Source organism: Onthophagus taurus, chromosome 1 (genome assembly GCF_036711975.1).
Source record: "Onthophagus taurus isolate NC chromosome 1, IU_Otau_3.0, whole genome shotgun sequence".
In the NCBI taxonomy this organism is placed as follows: Eukaryota; Metazoa; Arthropoda; class Insecta; order Coleoptera; family Scarabaeidae; genus Onthophagus; species Onthophagus taurus.
This window is the reverse complement of record NC_091966.1, coordinates 16,120,491-16,144,584: the sequence shown is the minus strand read 5'-3', so window position 1 is coordinate 16,144,584 and position 24,094 is coordinate 16,120,491. Positions and strand designations below refer to the sequence as shown.

General features: G+C 33.7%; 1 protein-coding gene across 2 annotated transcripts; it reads left to right on the top strand.

The window, feature by feature from the left end:
- The first annotated feature begins 468 nt into the window (after nt 1–468).
- LOC111429523 (DNA topoisomerase 2-binding protein 1-like) lies at nt 469–15,933 on the top strand. Of its 2 annotated transcripts, none has more exons than XM_071197698.1 (10): nt 469–628; nt 684–826; nt 888–1,773; nt 1,825–2,118; nt 7,604–7,748; nt 7,801–9,041; nt 9,092–9,259; nt 9,311–9,523; nt 15,135–15,598; nt 15,652–15,933. In XM_071197698.1, the coding sequence occupies exons 1-10, from the start codon at nt 539–541 to the stop codon at nt 15,851–15,853; spliced, it is 3,846 nt and encodes a 1,281-aa protein (XP_071053799.1). In that variant the 5' UTR covers nt 469–538; the 3' UTR covers nt 15,854–15,933. The 2 variants fall into 2 exon arrangements, with proteins under 2 accessions (XP_071053799.1, XP_022921232.1); XM_023065464.2 differs by having other exon boundaries at nt 470–628; nt 885–1,773.
- The last annotated feature ends 8,161 nt before the right edge of the window (nt 15,934–24,094 follow it).

The window sequence follows — 24,094 nt, the reverse complement described above, 5'->3', positions numbered from 1 at the left end:
TTTGGATCTTAATCACCATAGTAACCGAGTCAAGTTGGATAACCTAACAATAATAAAATTATAACCGTTAATATTTCCCTTTATATTTTAATATTTTTTTAAATTTATTTTATCTTTTTTTTAATATTTTTGTATAATGCTTCTTAAGTGAAATACATAAATAAAAACATAGGCTTTTACAGGAGGATACGTTCATAACAACACCGTTCATATGGATAACGAGATTTTTTTTTCGACAGTTGCATTTATACGAAGCTATTTTCTATGCTGGTAATACAAACTTAAACTTAACCTTAGTGAATAATAGTCCTCATATGCTCGTATAATAATATACATACTATAATTGCAACAATGATAATTTATAATTAAAGTAAACCATATACAATAATTGCATTTTAAAGCAACACAAAATACGCGCGAATCACCTCAAACACTTTAAAATTCACAATTCGCGCAAGCGCTTTCGCGACATTATAAGTTTTAAAACGTTCTTCAAAAGAAGAACTGTTTCATTTTATGTTATAAATCAAATATTAAAATGTTTTCAAATTTACGGATTATTTTTATTATCCCCGAAGAATACGATAATGAAACCCAATGTTCGGAAATAATGCAATCTGCGTTTCAAGTAATCCGTTTATTTTTTAGTCAAATTTTGAGGTTAGCGCTGTTTATTCTTTTAGGCATGTAAAGGAAATTCTGTGAATGTTGAATGGATTAGAGATGATAACAGTTTAACAGAAGCCGAACTACAAAAGACGGAATTTATTGTATTTGATAAATTTGAAGGGAGTTGTTATGAAAGAATTAAAGACTCAAAAGCAACGTACGTTTAACTCAAACTAAATTTATTAATTTTTTATTAACCAATGAATATTTTATAGTAGAATTGTTGGTGCATATTGTTTGTTAATTTGTTTAATCGATGGGCGTCCAGTACCGAATTTTTCTTGGCCGGTGTTTAATATGGCAATGTCGGATTGCGTTGTTTGCACCTCGCATATTACTAAATCGAAACGAGATTGTCTTAAAGAAAAAATCCAATTGATGGGTGGTCAATTTACTGAGGGATTATTTGAACCTAACACACATTTAATAACCGATAATGTTAAAACTGAAAAATATGTTAAAGCGGCAGAGCTTGGTTTAAAAATAATGTTACCTGATTGGGTGGATGTAGTTTGGGAATTCTCTCAAACAGAAAACGTTCATTGCAACGATCAACGATTTAAAACATATTTTTGCCCACCTTTTAATAATTTAAAAATAACTACTACCGGTTTTACAAATATCGAGGAACGCGAGAAATTAAAAACGATAATTACTGAGAATGGAGGTACTTATTCCGGACAATTACATTGTGATACTACAGATATACTTATTTGTAATGGTCCAACAACTTCGGATAAATACAAAGTAGCTAGAAAAACTAATAAAATAAAATGCGTTTCTCACGATTGGTTATTAGATAGTGTAAGAAACGGTTATGCACTTAAAGTGGAAGAATATACAATTAAAAAACAGACTTCCACTCCAACTAAAAATCGTGAAAACATAAATCCTAATTTCTCAGTGATGAGTGCAATTAATTCCATAACACCTTACTCTAGTGTTTTACAAGAAACCGTAAACTTATCTATGTCAAATTCAAATTCATCACTTTCTCAAACAAGAAAAAGAAGAAGTTCTACATTAAATGATGTTAATGATATCATCGATGGAATTGATATCAAATCAGTTAAACAAGCTGGAAGATTTTTAGATGGGTGTTGTGTAAATCATTTCATATTTATTGTAATTAAAATTAATTCATATCTTTTTTAGGTTTTCATAGCGGGGTTTTCACCGGATCAACGCGAAAAAGTTTCGAGAATTTTAAATTTGGGAGGTGCGACAAGATACGACCAATTATCGGATCGAATAACTCATATAATTGTTGGTGATCCCACATTAAACGACGCCCGCGCTTTGTATAAAGAACATTCCGCCCCTGTTGTTAGTTTGGAGTGGTTGTGTGAATGTATTCGAACGCAATCCGTGGTCCATGAGGATGAATATGTCGTTAATTTACAAACGCGTGCATCTCCTAATGTTACTGATTCACCAATTTCACAAAAAGTATGGTTGATATTTAATCCTTGTACGACCAAAATAATTGAACGAACATGGACGACCATAACGGGTCAGTTTAGACCCATGCGTGGTGAACCATCTTAGGTTTTTTTAATGCATTAAATTTAGATATTGTATTAGATACAGGGTGGATTCTGGATTCGCGGGAAGGCAGGGTGAACCGCCCGCACCACTTTGACCTCAGCAGATCCCTTGTACTTACTTCCCTCATTTGGTCAGTATTAGGGTCCTTCCAGCCATATTATCTTGGAGGCAAAAGCTAGAATTTGTCCTGGTTGTGCTGCCCTGATTCCACTCATGCTAATCTGGATATCTCCTGATTCTTCCTCCTCACCGCATCCTCTGCAGATGTCGGTGTCACTTATTCCCATGTTCAGTAAGTGCTTCTGTAGATACCAGTGTCCAGTGATTAGCCCTATGACCAAACGTAGGTTCTTCCTGGACAGCCTCATGAATAAATCTGTTCGTTTAGGATCAGGGTACATCAGAGCCTCCTTGGCTTAGCGACATCCTGGTGTCCTGTGCCAGTAGTTTAGAAACTTCTTACTTGTTTCCACTTTTTGAAGCTCTATTAAAGACCTTATTGTGGGGGCAATGAATGGTTCTGGCGATCGCCTGCAGCTTTCCTAGCCAGTTTGTCCACCATGTAGCTTATTTCCCGAATAACCCTTTATCCAGTAGATCGTAATCTCATTGCTAGCGGCTGCCTCACAAAGATTGTTATGGCAGTCCTCAAGCAACGAGGATGAACAGCGATACCGTCCGAGCAAGAGGGGGGCTTATCTGCAATCAGAATATATTATAATTTTTTTATTACTAATTTTTTTTGGCCAGAGAAATGACCACCAGCTCCGCTTGGAGCGCGGTGGGCCAAATTCCCAGCGGTTTAGAAATTTTTATTGTTGGTTCGACGGAATAAACCGAAGCATCAGAGCCAGTTTCCCTACGAGATCCGTCCACCTATACTTGGAGGACAGTTTCGTCAGGCCTGAATTGTTCTCCTACCTTTATTTCATACGGTCGTTCAAAGATAAAACGCGTTGGAATCGTATCTATCCTGCCATTCAGGAGTGGCTGTTTGTTACATGCTTCCTCCCATAGCTGGCTAGTCGATTTTCCACATTTATATAGTCATTTGTCATTAGCCGCTTGCAGCCGGATCATTGTTGCTATCACCATCTCCTCAACGGGATAATTGAGAGGAGGAAGGCACGGTACATTCTCCATTGCTGCTGTTGGTGTGGTTATCATCGAGCCTGTAACGTAAAGACAAGCCAGACGTTGCAAAACAATCGTTTTATTTCTAACTCTTGGCCACCAGTTTACGGCGCCGTAAGTCATCATTGGACGTATCACTGCAGTGTATATCCACAGGGATATTTTGGGCGTTAAACCCCAGGAGGTCCCAACGGCCCTTCTGCACTGAGCAAACACGATGCGTGCCTTATTTACCTTACCTTCGATGTGCGGTCTCCAAGTCAGCGTTTTATCCAGGGTTAATGCCCAGATATTTCACTTCATTGGCAAAACGCAAGGGAACTTTGCAAAGCCAGGGCGCTCTAAGGGTACCCAGCATTCTTTTGCTTGTGAAAAGGACCATCTCTGTATTATTCGGATTTTATTCGGGCTTTATTAATTGTATGGAAAGCTGTCCTGTCAAAGGCTCCTTCGATATCTATAAATACTCCGAGAGTGGACTCTTTATAGTCCAAAGATCTGTCGATAACTCTTACGATATCTTGTAGGGCAGTTTCTGTTGATCTTCCCAGAGTGTATGCATGCTGGCTTGGGTGCAGGGGAAACCTTCCAGTGTCGTTTCTCTAATATATCTTTCACATAGCCTTTCAAGCGCCTTCCCGACGAATGAGGAAAGACTGATTGGTCTATATGATTTTGAGTCCGTGTAATCTCTCCTCCCAGGTTTAGGGATGAAGACTACCTTTACTTCTCTCCAAGATACGGGAACATAGCGAAATGCTAAGCAATCTTTGTATAGTCTTAGTAGGTGTAATAGTAATTCCGCCATACACCACTGTAGTAGCGCAGGTAGAATACCATCAGGACCGGCAGATTTAAATGATGAGAAGGACTGTATGGCCCAGCCAACTCTGGTTTCAGTCACCACAAGATTAGCTAGCCTCCAGTCCTCTACAGAAAAAATAAAGAAGCATTCTCAAAACTCTAAAACTCTTATATGCAAGAAAAATACCCTCCCTTCTCAACTTAATAAACATTCTACTTCTTATTGATACAATGGACCATTCACCTCCGCCGCCAGACCATCCGCCATCTCATTCCCGATCTGCTAACGAGCCAACTCAATCTTTAAATTTTCTACTGTACACTGTCAGCTAAGTTCTTTGACCCTATTCATCAGATAATGTACCTTCGTCTTTCTTCCCATGGTCACCTCCAATGCACGAATCACGCTCAACGAATCAGAGAATATCACCACAGGTGACACCCTATTTGTTTTTACATAGTCCATTGCCCACCATACAGCAAACAATTCAATTACAAATATATTAGCATGATCCGATAGTTTTCTCGAATGAGACAACTCTAAACCGAGCGCATATACTCCGAAATGAACACGCCTGATCGGGGATCACCGAAACATCCCTGAGAATAAACTTTGCACCTGACCACGACGCCTGAACTCCCAATCATTAAGCATAAAATTAATTTAAGCATTATAATTAAAGCTAACCCAGGCAACGTTTGTCTTAGTTTAGCGCACAATAGATCAGTTCTCACTTTGGGGGCATGAACATACACATCAAAATTTACTCTGAACATATCCAACATATTAGTACGTCGCATATCTACCATTCTTGGTAACAAGGTTTCATATCTCTTTATAATCAGTGCTACTCTACTATCAGCCACCCTGCCATCTCTATGTAGTTGACTCAAACTCTCCATTAATCTTCCTACCGAACTAGTTCTACGCATGTGATTTTTCACAACAAATTTATTATTATACAGGGTGAGTTTTTTTCCATGTTTAGTATAAAGATCTTGAAAACTAGCGGAGATAGAGAGACAATTAAATAGGGAAAGAATTGCAGTTTCATGAACTCAATTTAATGAGCTTTTTGTTTTTTGGATAAAATGCATGGCTAACTAAATATCTCGAAAAAACTGTTTTTTTGTTATATCGTTAGATACCTATGGCTCCGCTATTATTGATTTTAGGAAAAATGTGTAAAGGAAAAATTTGTAGGGTATTACATGTTTAATAAAGCAGTCTAACTGTTTTTTTTATTTAAGCAATAATTTTTGAGGTATGACACAAATTTGTAATTTTTCTAATGGAAACCATAGTTGGCCATGCTTTATAAAAAAGGCCTTTTCTCAACGATTCTAATGATATACCACTTGACACATAAATTATAGCCATTTATTTCGTTAATGTTACTTTAAATCATCGAAAATTCTGAACATTCTTCTTGTCATTTACATAAACTCTCAAACAACTAAAAATCTTTATCAATTTTACTTAAAAACACAAGTAAAACAACATAAATAATAAACAAATATGATTTAATAAAAAACAACTTAAACAATAATAGAAACAAAAATTTGGCAAAACACTTATAATTTATAAAAATTTTTGAAAATGTCCACCATTTTCTCTCAAGCATAAACTTATTCTTCGTGCAAAATTGAAATCCACTCTTTCTAATAATTGATGATTATTCCTTATGGTATTACATTTCTCCGTAATGCGATGCCACAATTCTACTTATGACGTAACCGATGAAGAATATACAGGTTCTTCTCTGGTGACCTCGGGGGCCAAACTAGTGGGCAATTATTTCCACGTCTTATCCATTTATTTGGATACTGGCGAATCAAAAAATCCCTCGCAATAATACTAAAATGAGGTAGTGCTCCATCATGCATGAACCAGTGTTCCCGTCTGAGTTGCAATAGCACCTCGTCAAACCAATCTGGCAGAGATTACTGTCGGTAAAGAGAATTTTCTTCTGAAAATGAATATTTTGATGTTAAATAAATCGACAGAAAGTTACTCGCTTACGTAAATCTTCCGGCAACAACCCCTATACCTTTCGAACATAATACGGGTGGAGTAGGTTACATCAGAGAAGTCGGTGTACAGAACTTTGCGATATTCTTCACGCGATTAGGATATCTTCTCTGATATTCTTCAACACTCCTTCTGCAGTTTCCTTCACAGAAATCTAGCACTAACAACATGTCCACTTGTTCGCTAATTGAAAATTTTCCGGACATTTTCAAAACAAACAGTAAACAATAACTAAAAAAATCAAATAACTTTATTACCTATTTGTCAAGTTTGACATACAATTTGGCATTTTGTTTGGCATTTTTCTTGTCTAGCAACAGTCAACGACGTTAAAAACACTAAACGTCACTGAAATGTTTTCATCAAAATCCATGGCTTGCTTTAATTTCTGATGGCGTTCGAGCAAGCTGCGCTATATTTTAGAGCTTGTAACTTTAGTGTTAACAACAATAGAAACTTGAACAAAAACCAGAAGTGATCAGAATAGACGAGATTACAAGCTCCTTACGTTTAAAATTAATTTCTTTTGTCGGTACACCCCACAGCAAGCTTCAAAGTGTAGGAAGAAAACAAGCATTAGCGTTATTCACCATTGCTGAAATTGAAGACCGCCAAAATGAGGAAGGCACATACAGAAATATTGGCAAAGGGTAGAAACTTTCAAATAAAAAAACCTTATTCTAATCGAGCAATACGTTCAAAAAAGTTATTGCAGTTTGAAACTGGTCATCAATTTAGTTGATGTGTTTTTTATGCCGCTGAGTGTATTTGGTATTCCCTTTCCATCTTTTTTCAATATGATGATTTTGATGCTCTTCGATTTATTTTGAGTTGGATAAGTGACATACCTAGTTCTTGTAAGAACATCTTCCTTCGTCTTTTGGTAGAAACATTTCCAGCCCAACCAGGACTTTTTATTCCAAATTACAAACGCATTGTATGTCGCAATGTCCAAATAATTCATAAACAATGTGAAGCAGTTCTTCTAGTAGTTCTACAACTATATTCTCGAATGAGTTTGTCCAAGACATCAACTCCACTCTTTGTATCGTTATATTCCAAGACAATGTTTGGTTTGTAGTTTATTTCGCAGTTACTTATTTCATGTGCATGGGAAATAGATAATAAAAATATCACACATTTCTTTGGTTTGGTTACATACGAATTAGAGTTATCTCCTTTATAAATAAGAAACAGGATGAATAAAGAGCTCGATTTTTTATTTCAATTAATATTTTTGGCAAATCCTTTCTATTTTTACGAACAGTCCCAATTAATGTTAAATTGATTGAGAGAAGTTCTTCCGCTAATGATATATCGGTTATTATGATATATGATATATTATGATATAACAGTTTTGGTCATACAAGGGTTAAGACATTTTTTTTTATTTAATTAAATTAATTAATATTGTAGGGTTTAAAGTTATTAAGATGTGGATTATCAAAAGAAATTTCAAATTCCGATGATAAAAAAGAGGAAACGATTACTAACCCAACCGATGATTTTAATGATATAAACAGCGAAATTCTTCAGCAGTATTTAAACCCAGCTTTAACAAGTTAAATTGAATTATTTGATTATTTTTGTTATTCACGAATTTAATTTTTTAGATCAGGAAGATACAATAGCTCAATTCCTTCAAAACAATGATTTTAATTCAAAACAAATCGATGATAAATCATCCACTTTAAAAGAATCGGATAAAACTGAATCATCGAGGAAAGTTTTAATCGCAGGAAATCCATCAAATGTTTCAATTTCGGAAACTGAAGATGATTTAACCGGACAACCATCGTTTTTTAATCGAATCAAAGTTGTAGTTGCGTTGTTCGATGAGGATCAAATGGGTATGATTCGAAATTTTATTGAAGAAAAAGGAGGTGAAACGATATCGATTAATAATGATGATGAATTGGCTCGTTTAAATTTAGACAACGTCGATTTTATCGTTGTTCCCGCTTTTATCCATAAAAATTTGAAAAAAAATTATAAAAAAATTTGTGATGTTGCCTCAACGGATGTTAAAATTGTTACGGAATTTTTTATAACCGATTGTAATCAAAATTTGGAAATTGTTTCAATCGAGTATTATCATAAACCGGTTATTTTAAAAAATATAACCGAAGATAATTCCGAAAACGGACCCTTGCGCGGAAAAGTAGTTACAATTTCATCTTATTCCGGCACGGAAAGAAGTTTCTTAGCGGATTTAGTCGATAGACTTGGTGCTGTTTATCAAGAACAATTATGCAGAGTTAATAGGAACGAAATATTACCTTCAACGCATTTAATTAACCCAATTGCTGAGGGGAAAAAATATGAAGCCGCTGTTAAGTGGGGACTTCCCGTTATTACAAAAGATTGGCTTTTAGATTGTTGTAAAAGTGGCAAATTAAAATGGGAAGGAAATTATTTAGTTGGAAGTTCTAAAGCGCCACCAAAACCAATTGAAGTTGAATCAGAATCTGATGTGTCATCAGAATCTGAAAATGAAGCGAATAATGATTCAAAATTAGAATTAAAATCATCTAATAAATTAAAAGAGAATGTCGATACTAATATACAAAAAAATTTAATTAAAAAAGATGTAATTAATAAGATTCGTGAAGATTCGCCACAAGCTTGGAGTGATATTACTCCTCTTAAAGACATCGTTAAACGATTTGAGGGAAATCTTAAAATAAATTTGTCCCCATCAACTCCCGCACTGCCTAAATTATACAATGAAGTTGACACCCCTGAAACACCATATGGAAATTTTTTAAAATCAAATCCATCTCCAAGACTACGTAAACAATGTTTGCAATGGATCAATTCACTTCCATACGCTAAACCAAAACCTTTAAGTACCGTACGTATACTTACAATAAATTTAATTCTTTATAACGAATTACATTTTAGCCTTTTTCTGAACTAAAACGAAGATTATGGAAGAAAATTTTACACGAAGGTGATGAAACTCCCAAAAAAATCCGCCAACCTAATTTTGAATCATCCCCAGAAGAAACCACCGATGAAATTAATTTTAGTAGTGTTTTAAATAAAAATGAAACTGAGGAAGACTCCAATGTGAGTTTATTATTTTTTCTTTCTTTTTGAGATTTAATAATTCTTTTTTAGGATACCCCGCGGAAAGCTTTAATAAATAGTAATTTAGATAAATTGCAAAGAAAAATATCGATGTCAACTAACCAAAATAGTTTAATCCGAAGAAAGTCGAATTTTAATCAAGAATCTTGTAGTGAATCGGTTACGGAAATTAAAATTTCTCAAGCGGGTATTGTTGGTTGGGAGGAGTATTCGCAAAAGGAAAAAAAACAGCAAGAACAGATTGTAATGGTTTATTTATAATTATTATTTATTTAATGCTAAATAATAACTAAAACTATAGCTAACAGTAGCGTTAGAACTAACACTAAAGTCTTAAGCTGTCTTAAGAGATGTATGGCTAAACCCAAATATGATTTAAGTCTCCCTCATTTCCGCATTCACAGTTTGGATTTTTTTCCTTAATTTTATGGAGGTATGATGGGGTTAGCGCGTGTCGCAGTCTGAGCCTGACAGTAAGCGTAGAGAAATGGCGCGACACAAAAGGCATCGTTTTGTACCAAGAGATTTTTTTTCTGCGAATAGTTGGTGAATTGTCTTAGAGAGGAGATAGGGGATACCGGTCTTCTGCATTATCTGAATTGAAGTGGGGATGTGGATATTGTTGGATTTGATGTCAATAAAAATCGCTAGCAATGATTTCCTTTCTACAAAAGCCATTCTTATGTCGTCACCAATGATATTACGACATGATGCACTCCCTTTCCTCTTCTAAAACTGAACTGCAGTCTATTAACTACTCCCTTCTTTTCACACCACCATTCAAGTCTGTCCGCCACCATGCGCTCGAAGATTTTCCTAACGCATGCATGATAGCAAGGATATATGGCAGTGGTGTCCACTAATTTTTGACAAAGATCGACTTTTATATAAATGTCTTACCAAGATCGACCTTGCTTACTGGCTCATCCTATCATATTTACCTACCTGCTTATAATAATATCACATCTTTTCAATGAAGACAATATGAAATAAAAAATCATTTCGTTTAACTCATTAATATTTTAAGTTTTAATACAGATATTAAATTGTTCTCCCAGGTGCATTGGTACATGTTTGACTTATTCGACACTGCTGTGAATCAACAATCTTTTTAAAGTTGGGAATATAAATACTTAGGGTATTTTTCAAACAAGATTCTAAATGAGTATCTGTCAATGCCGTTCGGTATTTAGATTTTATTATTTTTATTTATGAAAATGCAGTTTCACATAAATATGTTTAACCACAACATAAGTACAAATTCTCAACACATTTGCGAAAATTTGTATACTTGTCTTCCGATGAATATTTCAACAAATTTTCTTCAGATGCCCTTGCTTTAACATAGATATCGTTTTGCAGTGTTATGATTTTGTAGTGACATTCTAACTTATGTACATCCTTTTCGAACAAGTCTGACAGTTTCTCTGCAACTTTTTCTATATTTATATTTTTATTAAACGGATAAGTGATAAAAAGTGCCACAACATCAATTTATTTAAATTCTTGAAAATGATTGTCAAAATATGCAATTAGGTTTTTAATTTCATTTTTATACCTATTTAAATCGATATTGGTAGCAGCAACATTTTTTAAATGAGACGTTATATTGGGAAAAGAAGTGAAATTATTATCATTCGTTCTAGATAACATTATGTTTAGTTTTTGTTTAAAGACATTTACAGAACTCATCATGTCAAAAATGGTTTTATTCTGTCCTTGAAGTTCTAAATTCAAATCATTCAGCTTACTTGTAATATCTGTCAGAAAAGACAAATCTTAAAGCTAAATGTCATCTTCCAACATCCTGTAATCGTCGCCTCTTATAATAAAAGTTAAATTTCGTCAATTAAATCGCGAAAACAGTGTAAGAACTTGTCTTTACTTAACCACCTGACGTCAGTATGCATCACAAGTTCAGTACATCCTTCGTGACTGCTTTCTTTTACGGATAGAATTACTGATTTTAAAAGCTATGGTCATGATTTCTTGCATATTGAGAATTTTATAGCATAAATATCTACATTATAGATATTTCAGATTCATGATTTTGTTGGCGATCGACTCCAAATGGCTTCGCGATCGACGTTATGGAACCACTGATATATGGCGATAGCTATTAGAATCGTTTGGGTTTTTATGGGGTTTAAGGATTGGAACAATCAACACCATTTTCCATTCTTCTGGTATATTACCAGTACTTCTGGTATACAGGTGTGTCAAATGTCTGGAATATAGCCAATAATTTAGCCATTTGTGATTTTAAGGAAAAATGTTTCAAATAAAATTTTTTTAATTAATTGTGCATTTATTGGCGATATTTGTTTGTTTACATTGTTGTTTACATTGTCAATCGAAAAATAATGCATTTTCTAAAAATATTAAATTAACAAATTACAATGAAAGTAGGCGCCGCAATAACGCCGTTGACAGCTTTAAACGTCATAAAATTGACTGTTTAAACAAATATGGTGCAATCAAGCGAACGACAAAGAATCCAAATATTAATGATGTATGGGTAGGGTGATAGAAAACGCACTCAAAGTGAAGTTTGTACACTGTTCAATAATATTTACCCGGATACACAAATTACTCAATCCACGATATTCAAAATATTAAAAAAATTCTTTCACACCGGAACTGTTAAAAAGCTTCCAAAAAGTGGACGGCCGAAGACAGCTACCAATGACGAAATTAGATTAAATGTGTGTCACCATGCCCATACATTATTAATTATACATAATTGTTGAAACTGTCATTTGACAACAATGTTGGTTGCCATAGCAACGAAACAAAAACAATACGAACAAGCAAATATTGCCAAAAAATGCGCCACGATTAACAAAGAAACTTGTATTTGAAACATTTTTCTTTAAAACCACAAATGGTGAAGTTATTGGCTATATTCCACACATTTGAGACACCTGTATATCATCGGCGCCAGATGCTGTGTCCTTTCTATAAAAATGAGTTTTCAAATTCTTTCATGGTTAAGCCGTGCGTCTTTTGAAAAAATGTTTGAAGTTTCAGATGCCATGTTGCAACCTTCTTCAGAAACACGTTCGAAGTGACAAAATCGGTTAAAATTTGACAAAAAATACATGAAAAGATAATTAATAACTAATTAGTGTCTAACTGTCAACTAAGTTGTTTTTGTCAATTCCGGGTGGAGAAGATTTCTCTATTCATGTTATTCCCATATCGATGAATCTCTATCGCCTCTCTCGTCAATCTTTGGAAGTAATGTCCGTTTCACGCTAGCACTTTTGTTTTGTCAAACTCTAAGGTGTGTCCTCCTCCGTGACAATGCTCTGCGACTTCAGACTATTGGACTTTTCTCAGTCGGACAGCCCTTTCGTGTTCCTTCATGCGGTATTTGATGTTACGTCCAATTTGGCTAACGTAATATTTCGCGCAACTGCACGATAGCCGATAGACTACCGGTCCCTTTAATGCGAGGTGTTCTGCAGACACCTCGTAATTCGCTCCGTCACACTTGAAACATAAAGAAGGCAGATAAAACCGGCTGGTGTCATACTTACTGAGTTATCCTTCTGTTTCCGTGGTTTGGTGGCTTGTTGGATATCCCTCATCGTATATCCGTTCTTCTGCAGTACATCTTCTAGGAATCATTCTTCTTTCCTCAGGTTCTCTTGATCACATATTCTCTCTGCTCACTGAAATAATGCTTAAAGCACGGACCTCTCCTTTTGTGGGTGGTGGTGGGGTGAAGCCTGCAGGTACCTATTCGTATACGTCTTCTTTCGATATACTCCTACTTCCATGTCCCCATCCAGGAATGGCAACTGTTGTGCTGTGAATTGAAGTGGACTAGAAATTCCTGGAGTTGCTCTTTAAATGAAATTGAATTGCCATGTTGTCAGATCACGAAAGTGTCATTGACGTAACTGAGCCATAACTTCGGTTTCCACGGAGTCTTCTCTAACGCTTCCTCTTCAAACACCTCCATGTAAACCTTGGCGATCACAAGTGACAGCAGTGATCCCATGGCTGCCCCTTCGCATTGCTCGTAAAACTCTTCCTTCCAGCTAAAATATGTCGATGATAGGCAGTACTCTACTAGTCCTGGGACATAGTTTAACAAACGCTCCGGGATGAGTACCACAGCATCTTTGACTGGTAGTGTGGTGAATAGAGATTCCACGTGGAAACTTACCAGGATATCCTGAGGGTCTAGCTTCATATTCCTGATTGATTCTACAAAATGTGTGGAATCTCTGAAATATGACTCTGTTTTACCTGTAAAAAGAGACAGAATTTGGATAAGGTGTTCTGCTAGCTCATAGCTGGGAGAATTTAACATGGCATCCGAAACGTCAAAAATTTTTTCAAAAGACGCACGACTTTACCCGAAAGTTGCTAGTTCTAGGTCTAGTGTTAGTTCTACTGATAGATGATTGTAGTTCGGTACATCCGGATGAGTCTGTATTTATGATTTCGGTATTCTGTAATTGAATTTCTTCTAGTGATGGAGTGTGGGAGGGTGCTATCGTATTCACAAATTCCACTCGAAATTGTCTGTCTATTGTAGACAAAAACTACTCGGTTATATATCCTTACTTTCTACCAAATCTGATTTAATGGTGTCAGACGATTCACTGATAAACAGAAATTTTTAAAGTAGCACACACTTCTTCCCACCCAAGTTTCTGGTATCATAGTTATGTCGATAACACTTTTTGTGTGTTCATTATATGAAAGAAGTATAGCTCTTTCATCATTCATGACCGTCAAGTTTCTTTCTCTAGCTATTGATTTAATCTCTATTGTTATTATAACTACATCCCCATTTTTCATTGAGTGAGTTGAAGTCTCCTGTGAGGATAAATGGATCATCCACATCTCGGAGAGTTTCTCTCCACTCATCTATAGAAAAGTTTATGTTTGGTGGAATGTAGCCTACGATTATTGATATATCAAACATTTTTATGATAATAAAGTGAATATTTGGTAACGGATCTTGTATATCAATATTTTCGAATTTTAAAGATTTCTTGATGAGGACTGAAAGTCCTCCATATCCGTCTGATCTTGTTTTATTACACATTGTTATATGTGGTTATACATTTATTCAACCAAGTTTCGCAAATTATAACATCCTGTGGGTTATCTTTTAGGTAACCATAAAGGCTTTACTAAACTTCTAGCGTTCCAGGTCATTAATTTCAAAATGTTGTCATCATTGTTAAGGCTTGTAAATCGATTATTTGATGAGTAGGCATATTAGGTTTTATTAGTTTTACAGAGTTCATGTCTCGATCTCTAGATATCAATTCACACTCCATTTGTGAACTCCAGCTTTGATTGGTGTAAAAGTTTTGGGTTAGTTCAATTGTAGAATTTGAAAGGAAGCTCTTTGTCTGTGAATTACCAGGACAGTTTTTGTCAGTGTTAAAGTCATACAACAGTTCGGCAGGGATTTCGTGTTTACGTTTTTTTTCCGGGATACTCTGTTTTTTGGGACAGATAATGTTTTCTTGTAAGATCTTCTGGTATCTTGAGGCTGGGTCAATTATGTATAACTGGACGATTGTGAGAATTGAGTATTCTTATTGTTTGGCAATTCTGGAAACCTATCATCTGAGATGCCCCAAAATCAGAGCAGTTATATCTTGTCATAATTACTTTTATCTTTTTCTGCCTCAAGTATTCCTGACAGCTTCTATTTCTTGCGGGAGTGCCTCTTTCATTGCTCATATGTTCCATATTACAAAAAATGCATCTTAGTGTATTCTTAGTACTGCATTCCTCCAATCGGTGTGTACCCCTTTATATGTAACTTGGTTATTTGACATTCCAACCATTCTTAACACAAATGCATTAATAATTTTAGCCCACGCCAGTTTTTATACTATCAACAATCGAAAATGATTTAAGAAATATCCTAATAAAACAAATCGAAGAATTAGGAGGAAAAGTGTCAACTTTATCATTTTACGATCCCGATGGAACGCATCTTTTAGCACCGAAACTACAACGTACAGAAAAAATGTTATCGTGTATGGCAGCTGGGAAATGGATTCTTCATCCATCCTATATTGAAGCGTGCACGAAAGAAAATCGATTTTTAAATTGTGAAGCATTCGAATATGGAAATCCATCGGCGAATAAGGATATAACAGTACAATTTGATAAAGATAAAAAGCTTTGGATGGAACCTGTACATTATTGGAGAGTTGAAGTAGCTAAAAGGGGATATGGAGCTTTCCACGACATGAGAGCAATAATTTTTACTGCCAAACGAGATGCTATTGTGAGGATAATCGAGGCTGGTGGTGGGATGGTTGTAAATGCTACGTAATTATTTTTTATTGCGTTATTAAATTTGAAATTAAATCTTTTTATTTTAGACCACCGTTTGAAGATAATATCTACGCAACTCATTGTTTAATTGATCCGAAAATAGTACACGATTTTTCTTCTTTTATTCCCCTTGCAAAACAAGGGATATTTTGTGTAAATATTACCTTTATTTCCGATTTTCTTTATCGAAATGTAAGAGATGATCGCGATGCGTGTTTACCTGAGTTAGCGAAATATTATCAAGATTAAAATAAAAGTTTATTTAATTCAGGTTTATACAAATGTCATTATATTTATTATTCAATATTATTAAAAAATTATATTATTAATTTTGTTTATTTTAATAATTAATGATTTAAGAAGATATATAATGTTTAAAAATTTGATGAAAATTAAGTGATTCTTTTTCATTCCGTTTGATGTAGCAACTAAAAGCTAAGGATACAAAGACCTGTTCATCGTTCTAAAAACGCGGTGATTGGGGACACCTTTTTAAAGTTGTGTTTGATTTTAAAATTCGTATTTTAAAATTAAATGGGAAATACGGCGGGAATAAAATAATAAAGATAAAAATCAAATAACGCTATCGAAAATGCTACGTCGCCCAAATATAAATTAAGAGGTCACCAATTACAGACTTTGTGAGTGATGAATTATATGGTAAAATAGTGCATAACGTGAAAAAATCGCTTAACGAATTTGGAAAATTAGCATTCACTACAGACAGATATTTGGTCTGATTCCAGCTCAGGCGTTTCACTTCTAAGCCTAACAGATCATGGAATGAAGATTTAAAAAAAGTTAAAGTGGTTTTAAAATGTGAATCGACGACACTGCCGCTTCATTGCCAGCAACCCCAGAGTGACCTGGGACCCAGATCAGAGAAACTTTGTTATTACAACAGAGTGTCTTTAAAATTCTTTTACAGCCATTAACCAGACTCGACACCGTTTTCACGGCCTGCAGCGCCTGGAGAGCGGCTTGACTGTCTGAGCAAATCGTACTGTCATGTTCTTCACCCCTCTCTCAAGAAGAATTTTAACACTCATGTCAATAGCAAATACTTCCGCCTGGAATACAGTACAGTACATACTCTGGCTGTAAGCTTGTTTAATCCTTTGTATTTGGCAGTATACACCCTTCTGGTGTTTTTGATCCATCTGTGAATATGCAAATATCTGCCTCAACCAGAGAATTTTCATTTTGGATCCAGGACTGCCGTTCAGGCAGTACAATTTGGTATCGAGCATTAATCACTGATAGTGATCCTGTCAAATCTGACGACATTGATAGCACAATATCAGTGTTTCTAATGTCTTCCGCAGCCCAGTGGTAAGATATGTCGAAACAATTTTGGGCATATTGCTTAAATCTGTAAATGCTAGTTCTAGCCACTTTCTCTGTTTGCAAATGCAAAGGAGATAGGCCAAGCAGAACATCCATTGCTAGAGTTGGCGTTGTGCTTTTCACACCAGAGATTGCCAATCCAGCTACTAGTTGAATTCGTGAAAGTTTACTGATAACTGAAGTCTGTTGGAAGTCTGTTGGACTTTCTTATACCAGGCTGCTGCTCAGTATGTGATTCACATAGGGCCAGTACAGTCTATCAGGGGTAAGACCCAATTTTTTTCTACACAAGGACAGTCTAGCTTTGTGTAAAACTTTCTGCAAATGTCCATTCCATGTGAGGATTTTGTCTAGGATTACTCCTAGATATTTGACTTCCTTTAAGAAAGAAATTTCTTCATCTTGGATATTTGGGCGGATTAGTCCATCCATAAAAAGCCGTGTAAGTGAGTAATCTATTCTTGTCAGATAGAACAGTACGTACTATATGGTGGAACGTTTCTGGAAAATAAAAGATTCTATAGCTCTATATTTAAATACTAACAATAGTATTGCTATCTTCTGAAACTGGGAAATTAAGTAAAGTAATGTCATCCGTCATCCCTCTAATACATGTACTTAAATCATCACTGCAAGAGGAAGAACAAAAACACGAGGTTACTCAAAATAAGGAAATCGTCAGAAAGTAAATTTCAGAAGTAAGGTAAAAGCACCAGTAGTTGACACTTTAAGGATTTATTAATCTGGACAGTGCTTGGACTGAATTCACTTTAGGGAAAACTTCTAATTAGTGATACCTGCACAAACTATTCCTCTATTATAATGTGACAAGAATTAGATTAATAAAATCACTATGAATTTTTTATATATATATAAGTATATATAAAAGACACTGGGCCAGTAGTTGATACCAAGAGAAAACGAGAATATCTAGTAGTTGACACTCTTTATTTTCAGTAGTTGACATGCTTTAAAATAAAAAATGGTTTTATCGGTAGGACCAGGTGCATCTACGAAACTACTTTCTAGTTATTGAGCTTGCTTTCAGGAATACTCTGATTGAGAAACCGAAGCCCTTCTTTTAAAACTCGTCTGCCTTCTTCGCCTTTTGTGTCTGAATTATCGCCTTTGGTGTTAAACGGGAGAGTGATAGCGTCTGGGTTGGGTTGGGTTGGGTTGGGTAAACTATTAGAGTTACATTGTAACTCTAATAGTTGACACCCCCTGTCAAGAAGTTATAATAGAAGGTTTCGCTCTGTAAACAGCTAAATAACACCCAAATAAAGCAGTATTATAAAATTATATTATTACCCACAAGTTGACACCTCCATGTCAACTACTCAATATTATGTCATATAAAGTTTTAATAGTTGACACGATGCCTAATAAAGCCATTTTTTATTTTAGGGTATTTTCAAAACATGAATACATATTTTAGAGTCCAAAACGAACAACTGAATGTATTTTTAATCAAAATTATAAAATAATGTTAACATTTGCAATCCTTATCTTTCAGCTTATTCTTAGCAAACTTCACAAGCATATTACAATAACCGAATGAAAACCATGCACTCGTTGTAATCAGACGATCACTGTGTCACTGACGCTGTAATTAATGGCACGATAGTATGTATTTACGTCGCTAGAGAACTATGCTACATAGACGAACATATTTCGGTCTTTTGCCGCCTGTGTTTCTCTTGTTAATTTATTTTTTCTTCTTAAGTGTCAACTACTAGTGCAGTGTCAACTACTGGTGCTTTTACCTTAAATCTAAAGTTTTCGCATATAGAAAATAATATCTTATTCTCAGTTGCTACTTATTTAGATCCTCGTTACAAACATAAATTTTTTAATGAAATAGTTCAGCAACAAATCGAATCCGAAATTATTTCCATTTTAGCTAATTATTATGATTTACGTTCATCAGAATGTAGTAATGAAAATGAACCGCCTCCGAAAAAATTGAAAATGACGATAAATCAACTGCTACTTCAAAATCAGATCATTCCCATATTAAGAATGTTTTGAAAAATGTATTGGAAATGGAGATGATTATGAATGATACGTCCCAATGCTACAAACTTGAAGTTTCTTTTAGTCGATAATAATAAGCAGAAAAAACTACAGCTTTCAGAAAATCGCTTGTTATGGTGGTACAACAATAGATTAAAGTATTGCTCAATCCTATAGTTCATCAATTTAGTGAAGAGCTATTTAGCGGTGCTGGTTTAGTATATAGGCAGTAAAACTACTTTTTTTTAAATACAATCTTTTTTGTTTAAGTTTGATTATTAATTTGTTAAGTAGTAAAGTTACCTACAAAACATTTAATGAAATACTATATTGAGTTAAATTTATCCTTTGTATTTATTCTGATTCTAAAAACATTTCGCATTCGCTTTTGCAATTACAATTTTTAATGTTCCGCTTTCGCTATAAACACATTTGTAACAACCCACAAATCTCCACACTGTGGAGATTTATTCACGAATTGGTATTGTATTAATTGTTATTAAGTTATACGTATATTATATTATTGATGAATAAATAACAAGGTATAATCAACTTTTACACCAAACGTCCTCTATATTATCGTTTTAATCGATGTATAAGATATATACGATAACATTTTTTTCATGAATAATTATTAGACTTTTATTCATTTGGTACAATTTTAATTAATTTCCGAATCAAAATGTTTCAAAATTTTTATTTTAATTATTTAATAATTATACAGGGTGTTTCAGGTTTTTGTAGCAGGACTTTAACAGTCGATAGATCTTTTAAAATTAGCACAAAAACTTCATATAAACTTAGGTCGACAAACACTTTGTTTTGAAGATACTAAGATACATTTTTTAATTGATTTTTATTTAATATTACGTGTATATAGCAATCGATTCTATTAAAATTTGGTATACGGAGGTTTTTTGGCATGAGAAAGACGATTATGAAGTCTATTTTACTACAGCCGGTAGAGGGCACTCTGTAACCTATTCTTTACGGATTAAAATAACAATAACTTTTCTGACAGTATACTTTTTGGCTTTTTGAATAAAAATTCTTATTCTCGGTACTTTTTAAGCAAAAACGGTACTCTTATCAAAACGCGCTAAAGTTGATTGTTTTTAAGATAATAAAATGGAAAAAGTAAAAACTTTATTTGAAAAATAACAAAATACTTAATTTATTTCAATAAATAGACATGTTTCGAAACAAATGTTTCTTCTTCAGTACTTAAAAATAATTACAAAATAATGGATAAATCTTTTTAAAAAATGTTGGGAATAGATCTTAATTTTTCTTAAAAACAAAATATTTCTAAAAAATTCTTTACAAAATTAAATTAAATCCTTAAATTTCTTGGAAATTAACTTATCCGAAAGTCGACCGAGTACTTATCTGATTCAGATAAGTTAATTTCCAAGAAATTTAAGGATTTAATTTAATTTTGTAAAGAATTTTTTAGAAATATTTTGTTTTCAAGAAAAATTAAGATCTATTCCGAACATTTTTTAAAAAGATTTTTCCATTATTTTGTAATTATTTTTAAGTACTGAAGAAGAAACATTTGTTTCGAAACATGTCTATTTATTGAAATAAATTAAGTATTTTGTTATTTCTCAAAAAAAGGTTTTACTTTTTCCATTTTATTATTTATTCTTGAGAAATATGGGGAATTTCATCTCGTTTTTAAGATAATCCGCTTTTTATTATTCGATATAGACCAATTTTTTTAGAGGATTGTTAAAGTTAGGTATAATAATGTTTGCCATTGAAAAAAAGTAGGTAAGTTTACTAATGTTTTAGTTTATTACATCAAGTGTCAAATCACCAGTAGTTGTTGATCAGTGTTAAAGTAATTTTTGTTATTCGTTAACGTGTTAAATTCAATTTTCTTGTTTATTAACGTGCTAAATTCATTACTCTTTTTTCTAATCGTGTTAAATTGTCTTAATTTTAAATTTTTTAATTTTTTGTTTGCTGCCTAAAAACTTTATAAACAGCCGTTTATTTTTCCCAACAAAGAGTTAGCGGATATTCATTTTGTTTATGGGTTTGCAAACGAAAATTCAGCAGAAGTAGCCCTAAAGTATAGGAAAAAAAGATATCCAAATAGAAGAGATCCGCATTCTCCTGTGTTTGTGAAAGTGTATAGATAAATAGTTGAACAAGGGCTAAATAATGACGGGTAGGTTGTAATAATGACAATGTTAGACTGCAAAGAAACTTTAGAAGAAGATTTCTGGGTGAGTTCGACAGAGACTCCAGTACGAGTGTTAGAAGAGTTTCGAATGCCTTATGAATTTCTAGCGCGCGTGTTTATCGCCTTTAAAAACATGATCATAGACGTGCTTATCATTTACAACCCTTGCAAGGATTGCAACCAGACGATGAAGAACGGCGTGTAACGTTTTATCGGTGGATTGCCAAAGCATCAGCCAACAATAGAGACTTTTTAAATGATGTAATGTGGAACGATGAATCGTGTTTCACAAGATGTGGGATTGTAACTTTCACAATTTACATGTTTTGGTATCCCTACGCAATTCGGCCACGAAACTTCCAACATGAATTTAGTGTCAATGTTTGGGTAGGTGTTTAGAATAATCATCTTTTCCGGCCATACTTTTTGCCACCACAACTAACCGCTGCGGCGTTTTTGTAATTTTTGGTAGCTGAACATGCCAATATGTGCGATGACATTGATTTAGCTTTAAGAAGAAAGGCCTGGTTTCAACTTGATGATTATGTAGCTTATCATGGTAGGGTGGTAATAAATTGGGTAGACAACCATTTTCTTGCAAGATGGATTGGTCGTGATGGACCAGTTGCATGGGAGTACCCTTTTTGTTTAAAAAAGTACCGAGAATAAGAATTTTTATTCAAAAAGCCAAAAAGTATACTGTCAGAAAAGTTATTGTTATTTTAATCCGTAAAGAATACGTTACAGAGTGCCGGACTCCTCGTGCCAAAAAACCTCCGTATACCAAATTTGAAAAGAATCGGTTGAAATACACGTGTAATAGTAAATAAAAATCAATTTAAACATTTAATTTGTTTATTAAGTTTTTGTGTTAATTTTAAAAGATCTATCGACTGTTAAAGTCCTGCTACAAAAACCTGAAACATCCTGTATATGAATCACTTTGAAATGTATTCAAAAATATTTACACCCGTTATCTGATGATTATAAATATTTCGATATTGATATATATAATATTGAAGTTTTAATACCGCTGTAATCCCGTTTGTACGTATTTTGGTTATATCAATAGCAATTACTCATCGGTCATGATTGATAAAAACGGCTTCATAAAAAAACTTTCTTTAATTTTTGTTTACACGAATAATCGCGCTTATTTAAACACGCTGAAAAGTATCATTATTGTATAAATACAATTTTTCCTTTTTAAATATTATCACTGAAATTAATACAATAAACAATTATTTAAATACGTGTTGGTATTAAAAAAATAAATATTCTTGTATAATTTTAATTGAATACAATTTCTTATTTATCACATTTTTTATGGTTATCGCATATTTCTATACCAATGATTAATTACCTACGTCAAGGAACCGGTATATAACTCATTTTATTGATATATTGGGTTTATAGCATGTATTAACATTTTTGCATCCAAAAATAAAATATATCTTTATTGAGATTGTAAATGCATTAACATTTAACAGCCATGGTATTAATTAAAATATTAAAGTATTTCTTAAACTTTATTGTTAGTCTCCAATTTCTAAACATTATTTATCACATTAAAAAGTTATCAATGATAAAGGAAAGAAAAAGTTTTATAAATATTTATAAAACTTTTATCTATATAGATACAAATGTTTGTAAAACATCCATCAATTTGTGTAACTGGAATACTTCTATTGTGAATCATATAAATATTTTGAGTAAAATAAAAAATTAATTAATAATTGTGCAAATATTCAGTAAACGTCATATATGTGGACGTAACAATAATTCAAAAAGGAAATAATGCAACAAATTAAAATCACACTAATTTAATTGCTAATTGTAAGTTCTCTAGAAAAAATGATTTGTAGCAGACTACTAGTACAGAGAGAGTTACAGCCAAACCAGTTTGTATATTAAATAGGAAAATTGACCAAAGATGTTACAAACAAAGCTTTAGAAGAAGTAAAGAACTCAGACAGTAAATATGTGGTGGAATATCCGGTATACCAGATTCCTTTGACACCTTCAAAATGCTCTCAGTACAGATAAGTAAAAATTACATGTACTAAATATTTAACAAATCGACTTCTACAAATCAGATCTGTGTACCGTCCGTTTTGGGACAAATCAATGGAAGATTTGCTAATAAATGGACGCAATCATAGAAGCAAAATGTAGCTCGCTTCTGCAGATCATCTATTCTTTGTCATATAGATTTATATTAACAAAAGCCTTAAAAACAAATCAAAGTATATAGCAAGCGATAAACTAGAAATGTCTAAAGACAAAATGATACACACCACAATAAAAGGGGCAGTACAAGATAGCTAATAACCAAATAACAGGTGTAGCAGTAATGACAAGAATATAAGACACATTTACGTTTAGACTATCAACATAACCCAGATAAAATATAATGTACCGATTCAATCCGTTCAACTTTTTACGACAGACATAATGACAGAAATGATAGCCATATGTTCTACACATTTAGCGTTTGAATCTGGTACATTGCCAATGCACTTAGAAATTTATAAAAGAGGCGGCGAAATGCTCAAAGTATTTTTCTTGCCATATTTATTTCCTTAGGTTATAAAAATAGTAACCCCACAACAGTATTCACTACTATGCGTGCCAAAAATCAAGGCCTCTCAGTTTAGAGATCCATATCTTCGCAACTACTCGAAGAAAAGAATTGCGATAAAGTTTGTTGTAATCACCGAACATTTCTACGTTACATTTGTAAATTCGGCCCGCGGTACCGGCAATTTTTTCCATTTAGGGATTTTTTTTATCAAAAACTACTTAACGAAAAAATTGTATATTTGAGCAGATGGTAGCCTGATGTATTCTTAATGAGGGGCATGTTTTATATTTTAGATATTCCGAATAGTTTCGTGGAAAATTGCGGTTTAGTAGGATGCGGTTATGTTGAA